At 35.4% G+C, this 17,019-nt stretch overlaps 3 protein-coding genes across 4 annotated transcripts; all 3 read left to right on the forward strand.

Moving 5' to 3' along the window:
* Positions 1-308: 308 nt before the first annotated feature.
* LOC116133411 lies at positions 309-3,591 on the forward strand. 2 transcript variants are annotated; one of them, XM_031419119.1, is made up of 2 exons: positions 309-2,320; positions 3,236-3,591. In XM_031419119.1, coding segments are annotated over exons 1-2 (1,779 nt in total). In that variant the 5' UTR covers positions 309-542; the 3' UTR covers positions 3,237-3,591. The 2 variants fall into 2 exon arrangements, with proteins under 2 accessions (XP_031274979.1, XP_031274972.1); XM_031419112.1 differs by lacking the exon at positions 3,236-3,591 and having other exon boundaries at positions 309-2,802.
* A 1,628-nt stretch (positions 3,592-5,219) lies between these two features.
* On the forward strand, positions 5,220-8,607 carry LOC116134049 (bet1-like SNARE 1-1). Its single transcript, XM_031419698.1, has 6 exons — positions 5,220-5,530; positions 6,843-6,999; positions 7,379-7,435; positions 7,525-7,584; positions 7,931-8,016; positions 8,258-8,607. The coding sequence occupies exons 1-6, from the start codon at positions 5,517-5,519 to the stop codon at positions 8,274-8,276; spliced, it is 393 nt and encodes a 130-aa protein (XP_031275558.1). The 5' UTR covers positions 5,220-5,516; the 3' UTR covers positions 8,277-8,607.
* A 5,928-nt stretch (positions 8,608-14,535) lies between these two features.
* LOC116133977 (AT-hook motif nuclear-localized protein 20-like) lies at positions 14,536-16,302 on the forward strand. Its single transcript, XM_031419639.1, has 2 exons — positions 14,536-15,684; positions 16,037-16,302. The coding sequence occupies exon 1, from the start codon at positions 14,807-14,809 to the stop codon at positions 15,650-15,652; it is 846 nt and encodes a 281-aa protein (XP_031275499.1). The 5' UTR covers positions 14,536-14,806; the 3' UTR covers positions 15,653-15,684; positions 16,037-16,302.
* The last annotated feature ends 717 nt before the right edge of the window (positions 16,303-17,019 follow it).

The raw sequence follows: 17,019 nt of genomic DNA on the forward strand, positions 1-17,019 counted from the left end.
TGACAACAATATCTTAATCCTGTAGATGAATTTTAAGTCTTCATCATTCAGAACTTTAGAATCACATGCACCCTTTTTTGACCCTTACATGAGCTTTTCATTTCAGTATACAGCTGTTAGTGAGCCCCAGAAAAATTCAGAAGTCCTGACATCTGTGTACCTATGCCATTTTTTACAGGCACTGGCACATATTGTTTGGGATTTCATGATCGAACATTTTAAAGGGAGAAAATAAAAAAGTCAACAGAATTCAATTAAAGTACATTGAATGGTAGTAGCAGAAGACAATTTTTAAAACCCTCAAAAACTCAAGTATAGTTTCAAATAGTGATTCCCACAAACACAAACACAATGAGAGCTTCTCTGCAACACTGGTGCTCTTCTTTTTGATTCCCACTTCACGCCCTTCCTTTATTTCATCACTTTCATTTTTCCTCTTGCACGTTGTTCTTACTTTCTCCAACACCAATCAATTGTTGCAGAAAGCTTTTTGTTTTTTTGAGTGTAATCTCCAACTACCCAACTCAGATCTCTAAGCAGAAATGGTGGCAGAACCTTGGATACTCAAGATGGGAAACCAAGTAAGTAGCAATCTTAAACACGCTCTCCTTCTTGAACCTTCTTCCAAGAAAAAAAAGAGCCCAAAAAGCCATGAAGCTAAACACTTCATTGGGATTCTTTCTTTTGAAGTGGCTAATGTCATGTCAAAGACTATTCATTTACATAAATCTTTAACAGATTCAGAGATCTCCAAGCTGAAAGCTGAGATCTTGAACTCTGAGGGGATTAAGTACTTGGTTTCAACTGATCAAAATCATCTTCTTCAGCTTGCTTTAGCTGAGAAGCTGGATGACTTGAACCGGGTTGCTAGTGTTGTGTCCAGGTTAGGGAAGAAATGTTGTGAACCAGCTTTACAAGGATTTGAGCATGTTTATAATGATGTTATGACTGGAGTTATTGATGTTAAAGAATTGGGGTTTTTGGTTAAAGATATGGAGAGTATGGTGAGGAAAATGGAGAGGTTTGTGAATGCAACTGCCAATCTGTATAGTGAATTGGAGGTTTTGAATGAGTTGGAACAAACGTCTAAGAAGTTTCAACAGAATCAGCATGAAGAAAGTCGTAGAGCGTTTGAGCAGAAATTGATTTGGCAGAAGCAGGATGTGAGGCATCTTAAGGAAATTTCGCTTTGGAATCAGACTTGTGATAAGGTTGTTGAGTTGTTAGCTCGGACTGTTTGTACAATTTATGCTAGGATTTGTGTTGTTTTTGGGGAGACTGCTTTAGAGAGGGACATTCTTGGGTTGAGTGAGGAACATTCTGTTGTGGTGAAGGATGAATGCAGACAGGTTTCGGGTCACGTCCAAGTGGTTTCAGGGCCATTGAAACGGGGTCTCAGCAGGCGTAGTAGTAATGGGTATCATTCAGGGTTAATTGAGAAAGGTGGACTGGAAAAAAGGGAGATTAGTTTGAAGTCTCGGATTGACTCAAAGAGAGGTGAAGTAGCATTTTGTCGAGTGAATGACTTTAACGTTCCGTGTGGGGCTAGCCCTGGAAGGCTTTTTATGGAGTGTCTTAGTTTAAGCAGTTCAGTTTCGAAGTTTGATGATGATGGGATTGATTGTGAGGAACGAAGTAGTCAAATTTCAGGCTGTTGCAGTGTTGGTAATGGCAGTTTAAAGAGAGAGCCAATTCATTCTGGTTCTTTTGTCCGGAGTCAAATCAGTGTTCCTTTCAGCGTAGATCAGAGACAGTCTATGTGTGGCGTGACAAACGGTGCTCATTTTGCCCCCAAAAACAGATTGACCGCATATGCTTCTCCCTCTACTGTGGGTGGTTCTGCTCTTGCCTTGCATTATGCAAATGTCATAATTGTCATAGAGAAGCTGCTTCGTTACCCTCATTTAGTTGGCGAGGAAGCTAGGGATGATTTATATCAGATGTTGCCTGCAAGCTTAAGAATGTCTCTCAAGACTAATCTCAAGTCTTACATCAAAAATTTGGCAATATATGATGCTCCACTTGCCCATGATTGGAAAGAGACCCTTGATGGGATACTGAAGTGGCTTGCCCCACTGGCTCATAATATGATCAGGTGGCAAAGTGAACGAAATTTCGAGCAACAGCAAATTGTGACGCGGACAAATGTTCTGCTGCTGCATACACTATATTTTGCTGACAGGAAAAAGACAGAAGCAGCCATCTGTGAGCTCCTTGTTGGCTTGAATTACATATGTCGCTACGAACAACAGCAAAATGCCTTATTAGACTGTGCCAGTAGTTTTGATTTTGAGGACTGCATGGAGTGGCAATTACAGTATGGCGCTTCTTATTTGAATTGATTACATTGTTGGATGTGTATACCTTAAAGAGTCATGTAGAGCATCTTCCTCCACTCCTGATACTTGTATGAAGACACAGATGATAATTTAACAAAATGTGAATATCTGAGCTTTGCACACACTAGAATTTATATTATTGAAGACCGGAGTTGAGTGATGTAATTTATTGCAAGGTACGAGAAGTTTTGACTTCTGAAGTATATAATTCCAGTTATATATGGAAAAGAAGTGTAATTCTTCTCTGTAGAATGTGTTTATATTTCTGTTTATAATTGTTTTTTCTTCTGGAAAAATATGTGTTTTCTTTTTCTACATTTAATTCTTCTCTGTGGAAACACATTGATCCTCTGCTGGTGATTGGTTCTTCTTGATTGACTGCCTTATACAAAACCGATGTTGTAGATAAGTATTATACTGTACCAAACTGATGAATGCTGTGGCTAATATAGACTTAATTTTGTCTAGTGGTTGATTATGAGTTCTGCACTGAATTTTTTAAGTAGTGGCAATGGAAATTATCCAGATTTAAGTTTGAACAGAGAAATTTCCTATTTAGTTCAAACTTGATAGTTATTCTGTACTTTATGGGACATTATGGAACGATAATAGCCTCACTGATCCGGAGAAAAGACGCAAATTAAATTCCCAACTTCATTTTATGAACAGAGAAATTACTCTTCATCTTTCTGGGCATGTGTGATGTGAATGAGGCTGATATCAAACCATGTGTCTTTTTGGTTGAACTTCATTTCGACTGCATCTCTTAGTAGTAATTTTAATATCATTATAACTAATCGTATGAACATTTTAGAAAACATCTTGTGGTTCTGTCCATCCAAAACTTGAAGGAGGGTTCTTATTCTTGTGTGCTTGAATATGCAGTAAATCTTGATAATCTTCATTGGCGATCACTACCTGCTCAAGGGACATTATTCTGGTGGCCATCACAGTTGCCTATTTCTGCTATGGTATGAATGTTGTATCTTGAACTAACAAGGGTGTCACTAGATCCAATCCAGACATGTTAGATGCAGTTAACCATGTCCATTGTAGCCGAATAAATACTTTCAATTACACACTAGAACAGAATTATTGAATGTAGTAAATTAGTCTGATTCTTGAAGGTTACAAAAATTATTGCAATTTGGTTTGTGTCTCGAGGTGTGAATAAAGTAGTGACAACAATATCTTAATCATGTAGATGAAATTTAAGTCTTCATCATTCAGAACTTTAGAATCACATGCACACTTTTTTGACCCTTACATGAGCTTTTCATTTCGGTATACAGCTGTTAGTGAGCCCCAGAAAAATTCAGAAGTCCTGACATCTGTGTACCTATGCCATTTTTTACAGGCACTGGCACATATTGTTTGGGATTTCATGATCGAACATTAGAACTGATGTTTGTATTTGTATGGTTTCTTTTTCCAAACCTTCTTTTTATTGTTTTGGCTCATGTTTAAGTGTGTATTGTTGGAGGCAAATACATCTTTGGAGAACTATAAGTATAAAACAATAGACTTTACGAATCACATAATTCATGTAACTTTATTGGAGATGCAAAACTGAGATTTAAAGATACATAGCATTCTTCAAAACTCAAATCTAACCATTAATATAGAAAAATTCCCATGGACAGGAACGAGGGTATAAGGGAGAGGAGAGAAGCTGAAAACTAATTGCTCACTACCTAATGGAAATCAACCCAGTAAGTGCCCAAGTTTAAACATTAACCATCTATATTTCAATTGATATGCAATGAAAAGTCCTTTTCTCTTGGTTTAGCAGATGAAATAGGTTGATGATATGAAGTGAAATACACTAAAATATGCAATGGAGTTCACTAAGAATTGCAGGAAGATAATGGTTTGAGATGCGTAATTATGTTTGTACAGAAAAAATTGAAATATAATTGATGGCAGTGGGACTAGGTGATGGTGAAGGTTGATGTGAAATAGCTCCTTGGAAGACTAAAAATGAAGGAAACAGCAAGAGAAGCAGGTGCGTATCACGTGGCATTCAACACTCTGACAGGTGGTAGAAGAGGGTATTGAGTGAACGTATACGGTGTACTAATTATTATTCGTCCTTCTCTCACTACTTTCCTCATTCATCAACCACATGTTTCTAAAGCCTTATTGCCATTCTATCGCATATACAACTACTAAATTTTGACCAAATACTATCCTTTTAAAAAAGTGCTTTCACTTTTGTACAACTATTAATCTATTGTACTATATACTATAAAGTAGACACAAAAACACTTTACATTAATCCACTATCAATAATGATTTATATTTAATTTTTCCATCTAAACTTTCTTGAATCAATTTCATATATCCTGTGTGAACGTTTAATTTAAAGCACACCCAAACTTTTAAAAAACCTTGATTAGGAGACGAGAGTTTTGGTCATTTGTATAGCACAAGGACACCTTCATCACCCAAAGACACTTTTTCAGAACAAAACTGTGTAGGTCTCAAGGCTTAAAACGAACAATACTTCCAGGAATTTACCTATCATTCAGTATACATCAACTGAGTGATTTTTTATGTTTCCAGAAAAATTAAATATGCTTCAATTAAACAATGATACAAGGGTATACAAAATTAATCCAAACTTAACATTGGAGTCATAAGTGCCTGGTGGGGTTAAAAAAACCAACTTCAGGATCCTGCAACTAAATACATTCCAATTGCTTTCTAATTATCCCCCTTAAACATACTCAAGTCTCAACCTTCTCTACAGTTGCTGTACATAGAAAAGATTGAGGTACACCACAAAACTTGTGTAATAATGGGCTAAAAAGTTTGGGCCATATGGGCCACCGACGTTTTCTTCACTCTAGTCGATCTCCTGGCCGTTAAGCAACAATTTAAACCTGAGTGCTAACTGCTAGGCACCGACTCCATGACTTAACTCCGAATCAAATCTCAGTCTCGGCTCCCTATTTTATTCTGTGAGAACTGCTTGTGATCTCTTTTTCCGCCAAACAAACATGTGAAATTCAAATATTTCAATAGTACAATTTACATTTGCCTTCCTATTTCTTGCATTTTCTCGGCATCCAAACGGACCTTATTTGAAATTTGTTGTTGACCAATCTATTACATTTTGTAACAAGTCGCGGAATCACAGAAGCAGAGAAGCTGAAGCTCTGCTGATAACAAATCATGAGTTATAGAAGGTTCGTTAACAGTGACTCTCCATACATCTGTTTTTCATTTCAGTTCTATTCTATAGAATCAATTCACTTGATTATTCATTTTGTTAAATCTATTTTTTATATTTTCTATCTCGATTGGTTCATATTTACATTTATATCTGTTTTATTCGTTACGAAGATACGTTTGATTGGTTTCTAGGGTTTTTGAGCTCTAAAAACAATAGATTAACAATTCAGAAGTCATGTTTAGTTGTGCTAGTTTAATACATTGCATTTAATGATTAATCGTAAATCTCTTTACAATTTTATGAATACCTAAATTTTTTATTCATAATATGATGATGTTAATTTCCGTGATGCTTGAACCGGCGATGCATAGTCGAAGTATTGAGATTAATAGGTTAAAAAATCTATCCATATCTTCACTTTTGACTTGTTATGTTAGAATACGCCTCTACAGATATCCTTTCATTTCTGAATTTTCAATTTTTTAGTTATACATTCTCTGGTTTTCCGTTTTGTGTCCTAAAAAATTGGAAATGGAACTGACATTACACATTTTTAAGACCCAAAGTAAATAAATAAATAAATGGGAATAAATAAAATTTAAAATAAAAATAATAGTGAACTGCCTTAATATTAAGTGCATGTTCTTGTTTAGTTTTCTTTACAAAAGAAGTCCTTCACAGTGTTTATACTTGCCCCTCATAAAGCCACACTGAAGAGCAAGTCTTTAATTTTCTGATCTTCATTTTACTAGCCTAAGGCCCTTCCGTGTCACACTTGTTGAAGTACTTTAAATTTCAAAAATTGCCAAAACTTGAAAATTTTCCTTGATTATTGATGCAGCACTGATCTATCTTTGAGAATTTTGTTTCCTCATATTTCTTCCACATAAAAAGTTAAGAATATCCATGAATGTGTGGCTGTTTTCACCCTTGATATCTAGTCCTTACTGCAGACTTTCCTTTGTATATAAATGAAGCTGACAATAGTCTCCTTTATTACTTGTTTTCTTTCATTTTCAAATGGATATGATAACTGCTGTTTCTGATAATATATTTGTATGCAAAAGATTTTTACATTATTTAGTGCTCAAAAGAGGTTTGGTTTAATCTTTAGATGCTGTCTTGAACGACATTAGAACAAGTTGTTCAGGGTGGGCTGGGGTTGAGATGGGTATTAGGCTCATAAGAAGATTTTCTTGCTCAATTTTTTTCTTTTCATTCTGCAAAAAATTGCTTAAATCTCTGTGATCTTTGGATAATTTTCATTATATGCATGATGTTTTTTATGTAGATATTGAAATTGTATCATGACCACTTTTATGCAGAGAACACCGTGCTTGCAGAGCATCTCTCTTTGATGACTATGATGGCCTTGAGGAAGGTGGCCTTAAGGCCTCCTCCTCATACTCCCATGAAGTTAATGAGCATGACAACGACAAAGCACTTGACAGTTTGAAAGAAAGAGTTGTTTTTCTGAAGAGAGTAAGTTTGAATCAATAAGATCATTTTCTTTCATATTCAATTATATACACGAACTTGTCTCATGAAATGTCTATCTAAACAGTTTCCACAGGCACTGAAGTTGTTCAGTAATTGTATCTTACAGAATCAACTCCTTGAAAGTTGAAAGTTGTCTACAGCCTATGTATATTTGTGCACACTTTCCCATGAATGATATAGGAAGTACTTGCACTGCAGGAATTAAATTGGTGATTTGTTGGAACATTTGATTCATGAAAAATGTGCATGCTCCTATTGGGAAAGCCAAAAGAGAGAACAATGAAGGGAAAACATAGTCTTATGGCTTAAAGATAAATTTTCTTATACTAAGTTTCTTAATGTGTTTTTTTCTCATTTTCAGTTAACAGGTGATGTACATGAGGAGGTGGAGAGTCATAATCGTTTGCTTGACCAAATGGTATTGTACAGCTAATTCAGATTCAAACATCAATTTCTATGGTGAAAACTGTTTTGCTTTGTTTTGAGTGGACCGTATTGAAAATTCAGGGCAACAGCATGGATGCATCGAGGGGTATAATGTCAGGAACCATGGATCGGTTTAAGATGGTATTGGAATTAAATCTACTCTACTATTTTTAATATGCTTTGCTGTTCTTCATAGGGTGAGACTATTTTCGTATAAGCAATTAACTTAAAATGTTGACATCAAGTTTATGAAAATTTCTATTGTAATTCAACAGTTTTTAAGAGAAGAGTGAAGGTAGTTATTCTTTATACCAAATCTCTTATTCATTAACTTTTAAACCATGGGACTGCAATGGATAGATGACTATGATTTGGTGTCACAAATTAAAGTTGAAGTATCCCAATTCTTCTTAATAGATGTTTGTATCTGTTTTATTATTGTACTTGTTTGGAAAGTGGCTGATTATAATTTGTTGTTGTTATGTAGGTGTTTGAGAAGAAATCCAACCGGAGAATATGTACACTTGTGGCATCTTTTGTTGTTGCCTTCTTAGTTATATACTATCTCATTAGGCAAGTGATCCAGTCATGGGTAGTTACTTTCATTGAATTTGTGTTTGACTATTGAACATTTCCTTGCGCTCACTGTATATATCTAATTTGATATGGTTAGTTCTCTAAAACGGATTAATACCTTCTGAAAATTCATTAGGGTAAGAATTTTTTGAATGTCTTAACTGATCTATAGGAATGAGATATGTTCTTGTTATGTGTAGTCTGTTGATTTGACGCTGATTAGCTCTTTTCTTTTCAGGGTTCTCATGCATGGTTGAAGCAGAAATATAAAAAGCTTGGTTGCTGAAATCTGACGTTAGGTGATGGGAAGTTCCACCGAGTGCAATCATGTGATTTGGATGTGTCCTAGACCTTTTTTCTTTTAATGAGAATGTGGTGTAAATCCACTCATGGCGCCATAGAGATTTTCCCTCAGCTTACAAAGAATGGTTGGACGGCAAGAATATTCAGAACATGTTGACCATTTATGTCATGTCCTGTTTGCCGACAATTTGTTGTTGTCAGTACTTGTACAGTTATAGATGAGAGATAGATGATAGTCTTTTATTTTTTTTTTGCCTGGAATCTGAAAAAGTTGCCTTTCCTTTTCGGTACCAGGGTTGGTTATGCCAAACTAGGGACACGTCTTCACTATCCTTTGACAAAAATACTGGATATGGTGTCTCGGATTTTCTACTACTAAAGGAAAACAAGATATGAAAGTAGATTTCATGTCACTTTCGCAACCTGGAACGGCAGTATTGGCAGTTTCATTTAATGGATAGGCCGAACAACATCTTCCCACCAAAAGTTTGCCCTAACGACAGTTTATTTATGGCTGAGGCATAATGCAAATTGTCAAAGTTCATCAATATTGTTAAAGTACAAGAACAACGGTTAGCTCTTTCAAAGTCAAAAATAGGTCTTTTTCAAACAATAATAAGGTATGTTAAACATATGATACACAATTGAACTATATCTCAATATCAATGTTTTAAAAACCAACCTAAAGCCAAACTCGACAAAGAAGCCTCGGTTGACCGGTTTAATCGTTGGGTCAAACTAGTGATGTGTCACATAAAAAGAAATTCAAAATTTTTGTATCTGTGAAAGTTAGCATGGTGAGTTGGTGATTGTTTCCGGCGCACATTAACACGTGTTGACGTTGGCCTTCTTCCCCCCTTTTTTTTGGTTGTTTTCTCAACCAAAATCAAACCTGCCACCACCATTGGAACCCCCACCATCTCCTCTTCAAAACCATACCCTTTATCCCCTCTCATTACTCACCGATCGCTGGCCATGGAAATCATGTCGATTGACTTTCCTTTGTCGGATTCCGGCCGTTTTGAGCGACGGCAACTCCAACCACTACCACCCTTAGACTCACTAGCTACTCCCCTACAAAACCCCCAAAGTTTCCAAGCCATTCCACCCACCAATTGCCAGCAATCACAAGCTAGGATTTCGCCGTTTCTTGACCAAATTCTGACGACTAAAACTTAATCAAACACCACCTCTCGACTGACGGTGATCCACCTTTCAAAACCCCCTAACCCCGATTCATGTTTGCCTTTTGAACGTCGGCCGAAAGTTGCCCTTTGTTTGCATTTTGATTCAATCTGTTTTTTCCAAAAACCGATTGAACCGATGAGTTGCTACAGTACCCCCAGTCCAACCCCGGGTGAATCTGGGTGAAATAGCCCCCTCGGTTTTTAGGCTCTCTTGGCCTGGCTCACTGGCTGGATCTCGATCGAACCGGTCCAACTGGCGGGGCCGGGTTGGGTTTTAAAACAATATTCGATATAAAGATCAATAGAATTTATTCAATAATATTGTCTAAAATTCTCAAATTTTACGTAAATATTTTGTAACGTAATACTAGTCTTTCTAGACTTGTATAAATTTTTGTATAGAATGGTAACATAAGATGCTGAAACAATTTAAAAATCAGGATTACAAAAAGATTTGAAATGCGAAGATTGGTGTACAAGTGAATTGTATTACTCTTATTGACATACCTAAAAGAGAAGGGCGGGGAACATAATATGTGATGATCAAACAAGTGACCTGCATGTTGTATCTGTAACCTAACCTCAGCTATTCTGTTACCTGAGCTGGTGACCATGTCGAGTTTACTTAATCCCATATCCATTCTTTCCCGGTCCTCACAAAATGAATACAATAATGTTTTCAAACTGGCAATCATAGATTTCTATCTTTAAGTTTAAGGTTTACTTTAATCCCATATCGATTCTTTTCTGGTCCTCACAAAATTAATACAGTAATGTTTTCAAGCTGGCAATCATAGTTTTCTATCTTTAAGGTTTGCTTATATACATTAATTAACCTCTAACCCTTAATTACATCATTTCCACTCATGACTCCTGAATTAATTAATTAATTGTTGAGGATTTACTTGTTTAAAGCATCAAAATAACAAATCCTAAGGAGGGCCGGCAGTTAGTCAAAAGATGACCTGGTAATTTCACAAGATTTGAAGCCAACCTGAAGCAGAAGGATCTTAACCAACCCATGACAATTCGTCAACTCGATGGCTAATCACACAGAAAATTCAATAAAAAAACTTTACGATAAAACTTTTTGTAAGTCTGTTGATGAACTGTGGATTCTAATCAATGAACCATACAACTGGGTTTAAGAATTTGTTTGGAAGTGAGAAATCATGTCAGTAGTTTACACAGGAGATATCTGCAATTCAGATAATCCGTTATGTGTCACTCACAGCCACCCAATTAAACATAAAAAATTGAGTCCTGCAAGGATAGCCGCAAATAACTTCTATTATGCCTAAAGAATAAGGGTTGACGTAAGCGCATGTCAGGTCAATCAGAGTTCATGAATATTTTGTGTCATCTAGACGCTGTCATGTTGTGCAAGGACGGAAGAGGTAAGGCTGTTGTCAGTGTGGCAGGTGAAAGTCTGGCTTGTGAGTGGCTAGGAATTGTCCACTTGTCCAAGCCTTACGTAATTTAAGGATATCTCTTGTGCAAACAATCAATGGGAAGCAAGTTAGAAATTGTACCACACCTGCCCAACTACAGAATCATGATTACTACCTTGAATCTCTCGACTATAAATAGAGGGTTTCTCTCTTATTTGCAGGATTCGCTTATTTTTAGTTTTCGAAAACAGACTCTCTCTCTCTGTATTTCAATTCTCTCTAGACTGTAACTCAGTTCGTTTTACGCGACCTGATTATAACCATCCATTAATACATATATAGTGAACGTAGGATTCGTTTTTTGACATCTGAACCACTTTAAAAATTATCTATTTTATCGTTATGTATTTTCATATTGCATGTAATTTTTAAATCTGTTTAACACTTTACAGGTGCAATTCATTCTGTCAAAATAAAGGATTATCAACTTTCATGTTACAACCGCTTTTCTGGGATTGATTAGAGCCCTCCATCTCCGTGGAGATTTGACTAACTGCCGAATCCTTAACTTGTTCAATCAAATTAAGTTGACATATATAATAAACATTTATTTAAAGACAACGCAACTTGGACGGTCCACAATGTATTGATGCTGACTCTCAATCTCATATATTGCTCCTTCGTTGGATTTCACTAAGTCTCTGTCAGGATATCTTTTGGTATCTTTTTTCTGCTTTACAACTTTATTTGCTTGTAAATTTAATTGATAACTCTGATGTAAGTTCCTTGGTCTTACCCAATTATGTTTTCAAATTGATTATAAACCTATCTTGTTACTAAAATGTGAATATTCTTTAGATATGAACGGGTATGAACAGGTGAATAAGTAATATTATACAATAATCACCTTTGGGTGATTGGATAAGACAATAGAGATTCTTGAGTATATTATTCAAGAGATCTTAAGTTCGATTCCCCTCAATTTTTAAGAGAGATGGTCACTAAAGAGTTTACTCGATCGTTAACTTCAAGATCCCGAAAGATTAGTTAAGGTGTGCATAAATTAGCTTGAACACCTCGATCAGTAAAAAAAAAAAAAAAACGATACATTTTAAGTGCTATTTCAAATTTTTAATCTTTAGTGTTCTATTATGTCTTATCGTATCATTTATAAAATTCTCATCTTGAACATATCAGTGTTATATAAAATAATACATAGAATAAGAAATTAAAGAAATTATTTGGAATGTATACCATATTATTTGATGTAACATTATTAGTGAGCTATTTGTCCAAAATTTTCCAATATATGTTTCCTTTTGTTGTTACAAATTCACTGCACATTGCATTGACCATTCAAATTGACCTATCCATATGTTTTGTAAATTGAAATTGAAATATATTAATCGCATACATTAATATAATCATCCGTCGGGAGACAAATGGAACAACTGCCGGCCTATATCTGGTACTATAATTACTTTCAAGAATATCATGCTCTTATATTTGTTTATAACAGAGACACAAATTACCATTAAATAATTTATCAAATGAGTTGCATATGCACAACAAAAGGAGGTTCAAATTGTTGGAAATAAATTCTTTCTTTGAACCTCTTTCAAGACTAGCTAAGTACCAAAGAAGTGGTCACTGAATTCCAATTTCAATTAATTGTCGCATCTCTGATCAAAACAAGAATTGCTGGTCTTGGATGCTCCAAAACCATACTTGATCTTAATTTGGTATACACAGTCTTACAACAAGACTAGATTGAAGGCGATGAATCAGTGCCTTTTCCCTAATTTTATTTGGAATTTGAAGTATTTTAGCTTTACCTATAAAAATATTCATGTGTTCTCTCTCTATAAAACTAATTAATTAGGGATATATTATTCTATCCTGTAACTCAGCTAATTAATTACATTTGATCAAAGCAACACTTGATTTTAATATACTTCAACTGCGATTTAATATTCAACTAAAATTTGCCTGGGCTGACAACTGGCCTAATCAAATATTTAATCCCCTTAACTTCACTATTTCTCTTTTAATAGTCAGAAAGGACAGCTTTACAACTCTTTTCCTATATATATAAAATACTCTTTTCCTATATATATAATAATACTTCTTACCAGTGTGTACATATATATATATATATTAATAAAGTTATTTTTATTATTATTTTAGATATTTAATTTCCTCACGTGCACAATGAATCCTTTTAAAACTATCCTCTAGTAAATCATATATCATTAAATAAGATTTGTCTACATAAATTTGTGCAATTTTGACCCAAAAAAATATATATACTGTTTACCATTATGGCATTACATTTATATAAAAAAAATTTCACTACCATTTATTTACTTATTTATATCTAATTTTTTGTGGTTTGATACGATCCTTGCATTATTACCATCATTAGTTACCAGCATTAATCGTGATTTGATATCATTACTAACCACCGTCTTGAACATCTTCATGTGATCGACAGCTTGAAACCTACTTCTTCTACCGGAAAAAACAACACCTTCATGCTGTCTGCTAATGCGTGTTGCCACGAATCCCTTCTCCAACTAATTTGACATTCTTACATAAGAAACAGATGAACTTGAAATGTTTCACAACCTGCTCTTCAAATTCTTACAACTTGCACAATGAGTGAGACAATTAGTTAGTAGGTAAAAGGGGTTCATTAATTATATGATTAAGTTCACGGTGTGTAATTAGAGTTGTTCGACAAGACATCATGCTAACCCGAGAATTTTGAGAATAAATTCAAGGATATGGGCAATTTAACCGGGACATTGAACTATTTTTGGTTGATCGAGTGATTTAATAGGGATTCTTGGGTATATTATTAAAGAAGTCTTGAGTTTAAGTTCCACCTCGATTGTTAATAAGGGTAATCATTAGAATTTTTAATCGATTGTTAATTTTAGGATCTTGAAAAATTAGTTTAAGTATACATAAATTATTCGAACACACTATTGTTAAAATAAAATAAAAATAATAAAAAAAAAAAACTGAGACACTGAAAGGCTATGAGCAGTAATACTATTTATGGCCCCAAATCCAATTCAATTTAATTTAGCTCTCTCTTTCTCTGTTATATTCATATGTTGGGGCACGAGCAAACGACGTGCTTCCCAACTTCCCACTCGCACGCGACCCCACGAAACCCTAATTTCAAAGACCTCTAAAAGAAGAGCTTATATTTGTATTTATAACTTGATTTTCAGGTATGTACACTATCTAAATAAAAAAGAAATACTTACTCCCCAAATCACAACACAACACAACACAACACAGCTAGCTTTGAAAGAAAGAAAGGAAAAAAAACATTTGATTGATTGTTGTGTTTTGAGTATGCTGTTTTAAAAACTGTAAAATTTCTCTCACACTGCATTTGTTTATTGTCTACCTGTCTCAAAGTGTGGGTGCTCTCTTAATTGATTCTATCGAGGGTTTTGCATCTGTTCTTAATTTGTTCTCTTCATTGAGATCACTTCTGGGTCATTGATCTTTCAGATTCTTCTTCATCTTGAAAATTAAAGACCTCCTTTTTTTTTCTCTTCTCCTTTACTTGATTCCATTACCAATTGCATCTAATTCTCTCTTCTTACTACCTCTCTTTCTTCAGTACTCGATCTCGACTCTAACCAGCTTCTACCTTCTCTCTCATTAAGTCTGTGAAGGTTGAGCCACAGTAGCATATAAGAAACAATCCATAGTTTCAAACCTAATCTTCTTTTTCTTGTTTAGCTCTAGTTTGACTTTCTGATCTCAAACCCTCAACTTGCAAAGAACACAAAATATAAACAAACACGCAACCCTTAAAGGGTATTTAATTCTTTGATCGATCATCCTCTTCTCTTATTTGTTCTTTTACCACAATTAGCAAAAATGGCTAACCCTTGGTGGACCAATCAAGTGGGCATGCCGGGAATGGACCCGGCTGCAAATTCACCGATTCTACACAAACGTGACCTTGAAATCTCTGTAAACGAAACCAGTAATGACCAAAGCAATGAAGATGAAGACAGAGACACTGGCGATGAACCCAGAGAGGGAGCAGTTGAAATTGGCAACCGAAGACCCCGAGGCAGGCCTCCCGGATCAAAAAACAAACCCAAACCACCAATTTTCGTAACCAGGGACAGCCCTAATTCTCTCCGCAGCCATGTCATGGAGGTGGGTGGTGGTGCTGATGTGGTAGAATGTGTAGCCCAATTCGCAAGAAGGCGACAGCGTGGCGTCTGTGTGCTTAGTGGCAGTGGCTCCGTGGCCAACGTGACACTGAGGCAACCAGCATCACCCGGTGCCGTGATGGCACTGCCTGGTAGGTTTGAAATTCTCTCGTTGACCGGGGCGTTTTTGCCCGGACCAGCTCCTCCAGGCTCAACTGGGCTAACGGTGTACTTAGCGGGCGGACAGGGTCACGTGGTGGGAGGGACTGTGGTGGGGCAACTGGTGGCAGCTGGCCCTGTGATGGTCATAGCTGCCACGTTTGCAAATGCCACGTACGAGAGATTGCCTCTAGAAGATGAGGAAGAGACTGGTGGTCAAGGACAGATCCAAGGGGCTGCTGATAATTCGACTCCGCAAATTGGTAGCAGTGGCCAACACACTCACACTCCTCTTCATGATCCTTCACAAATGCCTGTTTATAATCTGCCACCAAATCTACTACCAAATGGCGGTCAGCTACACGAGGCTTATGGTTGGGCTCACACGCGCCCACCTTTCTAGATTGAACTACAAGTTCTATTTGTAATTTGAAGGTAGGAAGACTGTACGTTTGTGAATCTTTTTAAGTTCCTTTTTTTTGTGTTATTTAAAGATAGGGCCTTCAAAGAAGATAGAAAGAAGGATTGAGAAGAAGAGCAACATGGTTTTCAATGTATATTAATTATAACTTTTCTTTGTTTCGCTTTGTTTCAGTTTCCAATAAAAAGATTATCAGCTTATTATTCAATTGTTTTCTGGTCACCAATATAATTATATATTGTTGATGATGATCTAGATTTTTGTTTTTGCATTATTTTTTTTGTTTTTGGGTTGGAATTTTTACCATTTATATGATATGATAGATTAGACTTGGAAAATATTAAAAAAATATATTTTTGTGGATAGGATTGGGCGTTCATCAGATAAAAAGTTTTTGGGTTTTGCTGATCAAGAACTTCCACGTCTGTCATGAGCTACTCAGAGGAAGAAATAGAGACTGTCGTATTAGGTTTCAGGGAAGATCATTCTAGGACCTACTTTTACAGATGGTTTTAGATTTTTGTATGTCAAAATAGGTTTGGTAAAGTGACTGAAAATTTGCATAAATGTAAGGTCATTTAAAAGATCAGTAAAATGTCAGAAGAGAAATATGGTCAGTAATCATATTTCTTCATATTTAAAACCAGTTATTTGTCTAACTTTTTTATGATGATTCTGAGGGGAGATCAGCTCTGTCTTCGAATTGTAGTACATATATATTTTAGAACTGTTGGTTAGTCGAGGTATTTCTTTTTATTCTTTTTTTAAGGATATAACTAAAATTAATTTACTTTTATATATATTTAATAAAACAGATATCTATTAGTTTATTATGTCTCAAAAGATATAGATAAAACAGATATCTATTAGTTTATTATGTCTCAAAAGATATAGTTATATCAAATACTTGCTGTTACAAACATACTATAAAATATTCATGTTAGTTTATATAATAGAGGGGAAAACTCGAAATTTGTCTCTACGTTTTAAGTTATTAAATCATTCGACTCTTATGGATTGAGCAAGATATATTATATATTGACACACCAGAACTTGGCAAAGAAATGATATTAATTGTATGTGTAAAGCCATAGATTACTAAAATAAAAGGTAATAATTAAAATAGATTGTAAAAGACATTCTCTTTATATTCAATTTCCTTGAAGGTGGAGCATACAATGTATCTCTGAGCTAGGGCATTTAATAGCCCCCAGATGTTTGGTCAAGCCATGGCAGCTTCTTCCTTTGCAGCATGGCTCCTCTCTATCACCTTGACCAGCGGGAAGGTTCAATTGCAGACAATCTAGCCCTCCCTACCATATGTATATATAATAGTTGACAGCTTCACA

The sequence above is a fragment of the Pistacia vera genome, unplaced genomic scaffold (assembly GCF_008641045.1).
Source record: "Pistacia vera cultivar Batoury unplaced genomic scaffold, PisVer_v2 Contig108, whole genome shotgun sequence".
Lineage (NCBI taxonomy): Eukaryota > Viridiplantae > Streptophyta > Magnoliopsida > Sapindales > Anacardiaceae > Pistacia > Pistacia vera.

Coding starts and splice junctions, on each gene's coding strand:
- LOC116133411 (XM_031419112.1), top strand. CDS start 543: ATGGTGGCAGAACCTTGGATACTCAAGATGGGAAACCAAGTAAGTAGC.
- LOC116134049 (XM_031419698.1), top strand. Junction 7,436..7,524: donor ATCGTTTGCTTGACCAAATG/GTATTGTACAGC, acceptor TTGAAAATTCAG/GGCAACAGCATGGATGCATC. Junction 7,585..7,930: donor CCATGGATCGGTTTAAGATG/GTATTGGAATTA, acceptor GTTGTTATGTAG/GTGTTTGAGAAGAAATCCAA.
- LOC116133977 (XM_031419639.1), top strand. CDS start 14,807: ATGGCTAACCCTTGGTGGACCAATCAAGTGGGCATGCCGGGAATGGAC.